Below are 11,617 nucleotides of genomic sequence, written 5' to 3'. Positions count from 1 at the left end.
ATAGAATTACTCCGTACCTTTGTTAGACAAAGCGTTCATCCCGTGACCGCGGCTACGTTCGGCGACTGACTGTCGCCTCGAGCCCAAGCTCATTATCACAACTCTCGAACAATTACAATCGGATTGAATAACTACAATTGTTCAATTACAGCTATAGTAGACTCTAGGTTACAATGTTGCGGGATTATCCAAAATTCCGAAGGCTCCGGTGTTTTTTCATCTCCGACATATATGTCGGGTTCACATTAAAAATAGGGTTGGGCGTTTAATGAACTTTCACTAGGATTAGCCATTGTTATTATACAATAGAGGTAATGTTTATTAACACAATTGTGAGTATTACAACGTTATCAAGTAACCGCGGTAATTAGACACTAATGACTATGGCCTCAGGTTCCATAACGAATCCGCGTTCAACGGGATAGGGAATTTACTTTTTCGTCAAAGCCGAAATTCGACTCTATGTTAAAACGTAGAGTAATCACTGCTTGTGAAAGCGTTACTTATATCGTTGATGAGATTGTACGAGAGAGTGTGTCTTCGTCACGGTGACGCTGTAGAGGAAAACTATGATGGGATGTGTCTAAGGGCACGAGATCATCGGATTCGTGGAGAAAAGCCTTCGTTTGTGCGGAAAGTGAGGGAAATTGACGGTGCTGTTAATTGGTCAATTTCCATGTTGGTGGTTAGAAAAAGATGCTAGCCGCCCTCGAGGGAAAGCTGCACGTGTACTGCGGTAACGCATCGACATCTGGCAATCATCTTACTCAAAGAATAGGGTCTGCAAGTGGCACGCTACGGGACAGAGACCGTTGGAATATTTACTTCGAGTGTTACAACTACTTCCTTTTTAAGGAGAGCTATAGAATTACTTCATGTCTCTGCCAGACAAAGCATTCATCATCCTGTGACCGCGACTGGTTGTCGCCTCAGGCCCAAGCTCATTATCACAAATCTCGAACAAATACAATCGGATCGAATGATAACAATTGTTTAATTATGCCTATGATAGAATCTAGATTACGGTGTTAAGGGATTTTCCAGAAGTTCCAAAGGGGAGGCTCCGATGATCTTTCATCTCCGACATGTATATAAAAAAATATTCCATGTATATATTAAAAAGATAAGATATTTACCCTTAAGGTAATGTTATCTATTATTCTTTCATAATATGTGTATATATACTACTGTCTTATATTATGTATCACCTTATATTAAACATCATCCTAATAATATTACTTTTGATAAATAAATAATTAGTTTCGTAGTCAGGAAATTCCACCATTTGCACTGAGCGCAGGCGTGCCTGCTTAGTTACTTTTCAGAGATTCAATGTTTGTCCAGGCAAAGGCACTGACGAAACGTTTCAATAAAAGCCCAACAATATGCATATAGTAAGTGGCATTAATATTCGGCAATGCATTATGACAGATATTGTATTACTGTATCTACAGATACTTGTCCTACCAAAATTCTCCACTTGGAACATCATTGTTTTCCAAATAATAAAGGAAATTGTTGCATGCGAAAGTTGTAAGGTATAACGAATGAAGAGTTCGCCACTCGATTTATGTAACAGCCGAAATTGCAATATATACTAGGCAGTACCGCTACCCACCGATGAATCAAGAGAAGATACAGATTCAATTTGAAGCTTTGTTACTTCAAGAAACAATTAGCCCGTCCACTTCACCGTATAACTCCGCTTTATGGATTATATCGAAAATATCGGATGCCCGTTACACTGAACATTGGCGCATGATAATTAATTTTCGTGCACTGTACGAAAAAACAAAGCGACAAATATCCATTATCTCAAATTACCGAAACTCTGGACCAACTGAGAGGTGCAAAGTATTTCTCAATGTTTGATCTGGCAAATGAATTTCAACGTTTAATATATCTGGCATTAATTCCGTGAATTATAAATTCAAAATTGTTTGAATGATATAGTAATCTATTCTTCAGCTCTATAGGAAGTCAAAATTTAAAGATTGTTGAATCATCTCAATCATCTCATCGAATACTTGCTATTCACATCACACGCCAACCAGAATTTTATACCGAATTTGTCTGGTTTGTTCGGCATATACTGGGCAAATCTACATCTATTCTTCGACGGAAACAACTGCTCATCAACAGTAATATATGCACCAGGTTTATACCACTTTTGTGAATTCTCTATAAATCGGCCCCTCACTGTAGATACCATTGCAAATTTTTTGGTTTGTAAACGCTGGCTTCCTTCGCTCTCCTTATCAAATCGTATAAACTTCATAATTTCAGTAAAATCATTCCTGCTCATTGTTTTTGAAAAAAAATGCAGGTTCGCAAATTTTATTCCACAAATATGAGACATCTAAGTTCTTTCCCTGGTATGCACCGTGGGCGTATAGCAGAGCAATAAATGCATCTAGTTTTGTTGTATCTAGCTCCCAGTTAGTCCCCAATACTCGAAATGCTTCTTCTTTCGTACATTTTATTATATTATGATCCCTTGTACGGTGATCAATGATAAGTTAAAATGCTGTCTTTACTTGTCCTTTCACTATATGGCGTTTAACATATCCTGTCGGACCTGACATACTCCTAAAAATATTATGAACTGGTGTCCTGCCAGGTTTGGAACTTGCATCTAGTTCCTTCCAAACTGTTCCATCGAGCCCAGTTTCGATACGTTGTTTCTTTACATCAGCCTTACGCTCTGCTGTCAATGATAATTTCTTTCTTTTTTGCCCTGGGCGTGAACGCTCATTGATAATATTCTCCTCTTCATTATTGCGGTCTAATTATGATTCGGTTGTAAATAGCTTTTCATGTATTTCCATGCTGTTTTCAATTGCTGAAGTTTCTTGTTCATCGCACACTGAACAGTCTTCTGCTATGCCCGTTATTTTTTTTAATAATTTCTTTTGCAGTCTTGACATTTTTAGGGTAAATATTTATCACAGAATGACACTATGTACGGAATACAAAATTATTGTCAAATTTTATGTGCTTTACTATTTCTTTTATAACCACTTTACACAGAACACTCCGAGATACTTTCCGTCTGAGTTATAGAGATAACAAGTTTAGATGTCGACTGATTCACTAAGAAACCGACACGTATTCTGGTCGAAAGAAAGATACCAAGTAAAATATAGTCTCTGACGGTGATATTTATATGAAAATATTGATGGGTACTGGCCATTTTCCATCAGTGGTTGTTCGAGGGTGGAATTGACTGTTGAACATGGGAAAACCCCACATTTTCCGTGTTTTACCGGAATGAGCAATAACCCTAAAAACTTTTCATCTTTTAAAATGTTTGTAACAATTGACCACAAAAATGCTAAATTTTATGGCGGTTCCTTAGGGTCATTATATGGGACTGAGTGGACCTCTTGATTCAGGGATGAATTATGGTTTATGACAAGGTTACGTGTGTAACAGTTGTTATCATTTGTTATTACTAATTTTGTTTGTCATCTGACCTTGATATAGCCTTTTCTTTGCACTGATTGTATTTATTTTGAGAATAAATAGAATATTCCATCGAGCTGTCAAATTGACCGCCCACGGTAGGCAAGGCAAAATACAAATTTTTCTTGGAAAAGAAAAAAGCAAACTAGAAATAAATACCGAAAAATATATTGTATGCATGTTTTAGGAAATGTCACGAAATTTAAAGCGATTTGATAACGTTTAAATATGGTTAAATTTGATTAAAAGTTCTGGAAGCGGTCTAAAAGACCGCGTCGGTAGATTTAGTGTTAAGTTGTCTATGTAAGTGTTCCACCATCCCATTAGACGCGGGATGATAGGCCGACGTGCGTAAGTGAGTGACGCCGAGCAACCGGCATAACTCTTCAAATAGACGCGAATCGAACTGGCGATCGGTCATTATTTTCAAGGGAATGCCGAAACGAGAAATTCAGGTCGAAAGGAGGGCCGAGGCAATGGTTGGCGCTTCCATATCGGCAATGGGAACGGCTTTAGATCAACGCGAAAAACGTTCGATGCACGTTAGATAATATCGATAGCCTTGCATCACGATAATGTCTAAGTGTATATGTTCGAACCGGCCTTCTAACGATTTGAACGTTCCAACTGGTGAGTATACGTGCCTGGTGATTTTATTGTGCTGACGCGGTATGCATTGCCGCGTCCACGTTCGACAATCTTTGTTTACGGACGGCTAGACAAAACGCGTCGTCACCAGTTTTTGCGTGGCGCGCATCCTTGGATGGGAAAGTCCATGCAGCAACCGAAATACGGTGCGTCGTAGCTGTGCCGGTACGAATGGTCTTCGGTCGAGAGATGAAAATATAATCCGACATCCTGATCGGGAAATCGCACCTTTATTAATTGCAACGCGCCAGAGCCAGACTTAATTATCTCGGTATCGTTTTGTTGCGCTGCGGCTAGCGTTTGATGATCAACTGATTTCCCGATGGTTTCGATCCGGGATAGAGTATCGGCTATACTGTTGTCTATCCCTTTTATATGCCAGACATCGGTCGTAAATTGTCCGACGTAGTCAAGATGACGATGTCAAGATGTAACCGTCGAACTCCTGCCTGTTCACATAAGGAGAACAATATCCACTAATACACATAATGTCCTCGACGCTGATGCCAACCACTCCTCTCTTGCTGATCAGCGTCTCAGTAGACGCTTGTCGTCCATTAAAAAGAGTGACCCATAGCAATGCATCCCGGATCTTATCATTGTACCAATACGGTAATTGTTTTTACGGTTCGGATACGATCACTATGTCCACCCTGTTTTCGCACACATATTTAGCTAAAAGATCCTGCTCTAGCCTGCATCTATTCAGGTTAATCTGCGGGTCCTTTATCCTCTTAGTCCCTAGTCTCCACCCTGACCATCGGGCGGGCCAGCGAGCTCGTAACGTAACGTGCCGAACATTTGCACCTTCCTTTCTGGAGCACATCGCACATCTCGGCTCCTTCGTGCAACCCTTCATTGTGTATTCTCCACTCTCACACCTCCTGTATAGCTCCCTGCCAGGACATACCACGGTGCATCTCGCCACCGTATGCCCTAGCATATGGCACCTATGGCACCTCTGCATATCCGGCAGGATCCTGGCCGATGCTATAGTCAGGCCAGTCCTAAATTAAGGATTTTTTATGAATTTTTTTTGTCTTTGATATTATATTAAATTCTGAAATTCTCTTAGCCTCTGCGAAGCTTGGTATAACAAAAGAAAATTTAAAAAAACATAATGCTATTCAAGGGATTTGTGGCGGATCGGTACCAACAGGACGCCAACAAGTCGAGGCAGCAACGTGGTCATAACACCTCCCGGGCGATCCGGGTACCAACCGCCAACACCAGAGGGCCACTACGACGACAACGAGTCTGTCTATCCCACTAGCGGTCGAGTATACGGGCGCATCATACAAATACCGCACCTAGAGAGACTCCCTCTACGTCTAAGGCAGAGACTACCGGGCATATCATTACTGACGAATCCACCGGTAGTCCTGGGACGAAACGCTCATTCCCTTTTCACACGGCAGTGCCATAACACTACCAAAATGAATCCAAGCCTGCATTCATGAGAATGAAGAGATCGTTGATCTCGTTGAACCTGCGGCTGCTCGAAATATATCAACTAAGTCTAGATATTTTTCAAAATTCGATTAGTCGAAGTTGGAATTAAATTTACAAAATAATTTTTTAACAACGCAACCTATAGTCGCTATAAATTCCAAAATAGTAGCTATAAAATGGAAAGATCGTGAATTTAAGACTACGTCTGATGGCTGCCTTATTATCACAGTAGATAATGAGAAAGATAATGAACCAGAACCCAAGAGGAAGAAAAAATCTGCACTTTTGTTGCACAGTGATTCAGAAGACGATTATGGTAAGAATTGGGGTTAGATTTGGGATTAGGAATTGTAGAAAAATGTAAAGTAATTCAATGAAACAAGTGAACGAAGCCAATGAATTTTTATGTTACATGATCAGAAGATGATGTTCAGTCGCAAGCAATGAATAAAAAAAGTGAATATGGCGATAGTTATGATAATATTAGCGTAAGGAGTGGATCCACATAGAAGTATCAAGGTATAATAGTAATATATAATCTATAGTAAATTTTGGTCTGTTGTTTAATAACAATTTTGGTATGCATAGCAGGAGGGTCTGGAATACATCGACCATTGAAAAGATCAAGAACAGAATGTATACCAGGAGCAGAATATAAAGCATCAAAGGCTGGAGGTGATGTGAAAAGGAAAGGAAAACCAGATCCATATGCTTATGTACCTCTGTCAAGAGCAGCATTAAACAAAAGGTAAATAATGATACCATGAATTTTCATTTACATTGAAGATACGCATTGAATTGATTCATCTTTACCTTCAGAAAAAAGAAGAAAAATGCGAGTATATTTCAGAACATTATTAAAGGAGCGAAGAGAGATGCGAAAATTGGAATGAAGCAAAGGAAAAACTAAAGTATAATATACCATAAAAAAATTTTCAAAAACTATGATTTGTGGTATATGTCTCTAATTATGATTAGGTTTCACTGGTTATAAATTTGTACATACATAAAATACATGATACAAAGATATACAGGAAATGACATTCAATTAAAAATCTGTGACGATTTATAACATATGTGGATTAATATTAACAGATAAACACTTGAGAAATTGACATATTGTTTGAAAACAAAGTGACTCCGTTATAGAGCAAAAGAATTCCTATATTATTATTTATTTGCCTTGTGCAATCTGTTGACTATAAATTAGCGCTAACAAGGAGATCCTTTTACACAGATGGTTTAATTTATTGCATATTTCCATAGAACAAATATTGAAATCCTTACAACTGATACAAAATAACTTACAAATAATTATATTTGTCAGAGAAGCGTCAGGAATAGAGTTGTGGGCATTTGCTAGACCTCCATTGGAATGGCCATCGCTGTGTCATAACGACGGTACGGCCTGATACTACGAGTATGAACACTACCGATTCGACAATCAACAGCGGCGATTAGGTAATCGCGGCACTAGTGATAATGGTCTTAGGTTCGATAACGAATCCACGGCCAACGGGAGGGCAGCTATACTTGCTATAACTCAAACGTGTACTGATCGTAAGGCGCTATTCCCTTCCTCGATGAGGTCTCAATCAGGAATGCCTCTTCGTCCCAACGACGCCACCGAGATAAACTCTGGTGGAGTGTCTAAGTATCTAAGCTCCTCGGATCGACGTCGCTGTCGATTGGTCAATTTGGGACAGAAGCTGCCTGTCCGTTTGCAAACCATCTTAATTCCCTAGGGGCGGTCCTAAGGAACCGTTAGCATGTTTTACTGTCCGATACCTCTATGGGCAGTTCCTTTAATGAGGGTCATAACACCGCTCCGCACCTTTGTTAGACTGAGCGCCCGTCCCGTTGATCGCGGCTACGTTCGGCGAATGATGGTCGCCTTGAGCCCAAGTTTATTATCACAAATCGCAAACAAGTACAATTGGGCAGAATGACGACAAATTGTTTAATTACAACTGTAAACTTTAATTACGATTTTACGGATTTTCCCGGAGTTTCAGGGGAAGGTCCGGTGTCCTTCCATCTACGACATATTAATATAGGGACTGGTATATTTTTTGAAAGAAATTAATTATATGACCTTTAATTATATCCGAGAATTAATTAGATCCTATAATTAAGCACTTCTATTAAGCTAAAAGTATTTAAATATTTATGTAAACAAAAACTCATTTTTCTTTTGCATTAGCTCTTCTTAGGCAACATTCTTTCCAGCTCTCCAGATTCGTTCATTTCTTTTAAAATATCCAATCCTCCAATGAGTTCTCCATTCATATATAATTAAGGATACATTGGCCAATCATTAAATTTTTTAAGTCCTTCTCTAACATCATTATCTTGTAAAATATCAAACGTCTGGTAATCTGTCTTACAAGAGTCTAAAATAGAGACTATTGTTCTTTTTTTATTATATTTACGTCGCTTCGCCAACGCCACACGGAGTTCCCAGACGATCACCCATCCAAGTACTGTTATCCGTGCCCGGCGTTGTGTAACTTTCGTGATCTGACGGGAACGATTGCACTCAGCGCGGCCAGGGCGTTGGCATTTTTATTTTTTACTTAACGTGTTTGTAAGTAGTTGTAGCATGACTGTAATTTGTTGTGTTTGTTGTGTGAGTACTGCATTTTGCTCACATATTTTTGTTGACATTTCAGTGTTTTGATGGATTCCTTGAGCAGTTCCTTGATTTTTGCAGCGTTGTTTTGATTTTGGTTGTTTAAGGGTGGTGTTTAGTTAGTTACTTGTGCATAACTTCGGCTACCAAAGGTGTTGATGGAGTAGAACTGATGCCGATGGAATTTGACGAAATCGTGATTGTGTTTAAATGTTACATTCATACATTAATTGTCGTAGAATATCGAGACTCCGTGATAAGTAACACACATTTTGAGTCGATTCGTTAATTTTCCCACGATCAATCTATCAAGTTACGAGACGAAAAATTTTTAATTTATAATAAAAATGTATGAGATTACCTTCGTTTATCTTCCGAGCGTGTACGCCTTTTCAAAGATCTGCAGCGCAAAGAACAATTCTCTCTTTGGTACATATTATAGCATCGCCGGAACACTGTTTACGAAAGACCAACGAAACACACACAGTGTCGCGATAAAGCGTAGGTGCCGACAGGCCGAAAGTTTCGGGAAACTTCAATAGGCCTAATGGCCTATCGATATCCCTTTGGTCCTTCCGTCAAATAATCGGAAGAAGGCGTATATAACCAAAATAGCAGACGATTACGAACACGTGCGTATTGGGGATATTGAAAGATGACAAAGGGAAGAAAATTATTACTGAACGTCTAGGTTACATTATCGAGAACACAAAAAGGAAACAAATATGTCCTGATCATACAGGATCTATTGACCGAGTGCTCTCTTGAAATTCCTACTGTAGCGGTTCATGGCCATAAAGAAAGTTCTACGGTTCAAGCGCATGTGCTGGCCTGTAAAATGCGACGTCCGAGGTCAGGACGTCGTCAAAGAATAGACCTTATGACTTACAATAAAGCGTAAGTGCTTTCGATAAAGAAAACTGATTCCCTACCCCAGAAGAAAATATTCTGTTTCAGGCACCTCGGCAACCTATATGAATGGAAACGAGGAAAGGCTAGAGAAACGCAGACCGATGCAACTGATCGGTGAAGTCGAGTAAACGGTAAATATGCGAAGAACAATACCAGTACGGCCCAGGTAACGCGTGCTGTCCTCCTGTCCTGTCAGGCCCTCCTCGTATAATTAATAAACTCATTGTTAAATCAATCCGCGGAGTATTTCTTTGACACAGTACACGCCCTACCACCTCACTGATAAAACCGAAAATAAAATCTAAGGAATATTACAACAGACGGATCAATAAACAAAATTTCAAAATGGTAGATTTGTTACATTTAATGAAAGAACTTGGTAGAGGGAAATCTCAAACGGATATACAGAACCTCATAAAGTTCCCAATATTTTCAAGTACCACAATACTGAAATCGAAGTAAAAGGAATGTAAAAGGAATGCCACGATTAATACATATAAATAAATTAAAATTAACGCGCAGTCGCAATAGATAGTGACGAGCCTACAAACAGGCGGACCAAACACAACAAAGAAAAGCAACACGTTAATAATGAAAATTTTTCCTATTATATACAGTATGTGCGTCGTTTTTTATGAACAAGAACAAGGAGAGGAATTCTACGGTCCTTGGGGTGGAGAACTTCCAGCCTATCACCCGGAGATGTATGGGTATTTGGCGGAAGTGTAGTTGCTGTCAGGTGAAAAGAGAATTTGCGTTTCGTCCCGGGACTACCGGTGGACTCGTCAGTAAGGCTATGCCCGGTAGTCCCTGCCTTAGACGTAGAGGGAGTCTCGCTAGGTGCGGTATTTGTATCGTGCGCCCGTATATTCGACCGCTAGCGAGATAGACAGACTCATTGCCGTCGTAACCGCTAGCGAGATAGACTCGTTGTCGTCGTAGCCCTCTGGTGTTGGCAGTTGGTACCCGCGGATCGCCCGGGAGGTGTTGCGACGCGTTGATGCCTCGACCTGTCGGCGTCCTATTGATACCGATCCGCCACAGATAATTACTCACTTACTGTTACCAATTACTTCAACCCGATTATTAAAATATCTTCGAAATATTTGTCAAAACTGTTATTACAATGTAGATGAAATGCCAAAAGCAAGAAAGAATCGTAGACGTAGAGGCTATAATCCAAAATAATCAAGCTCTGTATACGACTGTTAAACCCGATATTTCGTTATCGAACTCACGATAAGAATAAATATAATGACCGAGCCCTTCTCTCTGAGGCATTCGATTGTTGCATATTCACTACCGTAATCTCCAGGTCGCAATATACATTGACAAATTTTGAACAGATGTTACGATAATAAAATGAGCCGTGACACTTTGACAATTTATGATTTTACAATCCGCGAGAAAATAACATACTCAATATTCTGATTTGTGACTCAACAAAAATAAAGAAACAAATTTATACGTTCTCTGTACTGCATATCTCGTTGAACATGTGGAAAATCGCTAGTAGCACATAGATCATGAAGATATATTTTGCTTGTTATGATCTATTAATCCTAGTTTTTCAGTACTGTATCATATTTGGATTTAGGCTTGAAGAACGCTCCTTCTTTACTAGTGTTGCTGTTTTTAAGATCTGTGTTTCGTAGTAAAAATTGTATTATATATTCAACATTGCTCATGAATATATTATGAAAATTATATAAGAAAATTTAAATAAAAGACAAATTTGAGGTAACAAACTGATAGAGCATGTTATATAAAATATGTTATAAAACGAATAAACTCACTTCACTTCACTTTTCATTCACTTTTTATAACACTTCATGCTTTGCTTTTTTGTAAAATCTTTTCTTATTATTTTTATGCAAAACTATGTTATTCTGCCAGAACTTTATAATTTAATTCTCTCAAGTTAACTTATTGTTTGAAACTGACTTCCTTCTGCGAAAACATTTTTTGACTAAATTTACCCGGATATTTTCTGCGTCCAATACTCAGATCCGATGAATATTCGGAGCAGTTCAAGGCTTGAATTTCGAAAGAGATCCCGGTGCACCTCTATTAGGCGTCAAGTAGGCCAAGGTGAAGAAATTGACCTTTATATATATCGGGTTTACACTAGAATCAGGGTTAGGGGCGTGAAACGAATCTTCGGATGGATTACACGTGTCGTTATGCAATAGAGAAGACTTCGACTAATGCAAATACGATTATCATAGAACTGGATCGTAGTTAGGTACTCGAGAAACTAATGACAATGATCCTAGGTTCAATAACGAATCCGCGGTCGACGGGATGATAGATGAACGTGCTCACAAAATCTAAGTAGGACGCGTAATATTCACTGGTCGTAAGGGGTTACTCTTTTCGTCGATGAGATCGCGAGAGAGAATGAATTTCCCGCCCGGATGATGCCACAGAGGAAAACTATATGGGGTGTGTCTGAGGACACGAGATCATCGGATTCGTCGAGGATAGCCTTCGTTCAGAAGGTGAGGG

General features: G+C 39.3%; 1 protein-coding gene, 1 long non-coding RNA gene and 1 pseudogene across 2 annotated transcripts; 2 read left to right on the top strand and 1 right to left on the bottom strand.

Moving 5' to 3' along the window:
• Nucleotides 1-5,233: 5,233 nt before the first annotated feature.
• LOC100740930 lies at nt 5,234-6,313 on the top strand. Its single transcript, XM_033323020.1, has 4 exons — nt 5,234-5,326; nt 5,659-5,881; nt 5,986-6,084; nt 6,154-6,313. The coding sequence occupies exons 1-3, from the start codon at nt 5,234-5,236 to the stop codon at nt 6,072-6,074; spliced, it is 405 nt and encodes a 134-aa protein (XP_033178911.1). The 3' UTR covers nt 6,075-6,084; nt 6,154-6,313.
• A 1,691-nt stretch (nt 6,314-8,004) lies between these two features.
• LOC112213544 lies at nt 8,005-8,126 on the bottom strand (annotated as a pseudogene).
• A 1,087-nt stretch (nt 8,127-9,213) lies between these two features.
• Nucleotides 9,214-10,191, top strand: LOC117152171. Its single transcript, XR_004462458.1, has 3 exons — nt 9,214-9,240; nt 9,727-9,819; nt 10,154-10,191. It is a non-coding gene; the product is annotated as an uncharacterized LOC117152171 (long non-coding RNA).
• Nucleotides 10,192-11,617: the final 1,426 nt, after the last annotated feature.

This window comes from Bombus impatiens, unplaced genomic scaffold, assembly GCF_000188095.3.
Source record: "Bombus impatiens unplaced genomic scaffold, BIMP_2.2 scf_0039, whole genome shotgun sequence".
Classification (NCBI taxonomy): Eukaryota; Metazoa; Arthropoda; class Insecta; order Hymenoptera; family Apidae; genus Bombus; species Bombus impatiens.
The sequence above is the reverse complement of the archived record's forward strand: the minus strand, read 5'-3'. Positions and strand labels throughout refer to the sequence as shown.

What these genes read in the sequence shown, in the direction of transcription:
- LOC100740930 (XM_033323020.1), top strand. Translation starts at nt 5,234, where the DNA reads ATGCTATTCAAGGGATTTGTGGCGGATCGGTACCAACAGGACGCCAAC. An exon ending in ACACCTCCCGGGCGATCCGG is followed by an intron (nt 5,327 to 5,658) that starts GTACCAACCGCC and finishes AAATTCGATTAG; the next exon opens with TCGAAGTTGGAATTAAATTT. An exon ending in TGATTCAGAAGACGATTATG is followed by an intron (nt 5,882 to 5,985) that starts GTAAGAATTGGG and finishes TTACATGATCAG; the next exon opens with AAGATGATGTTCAGTCGCAA.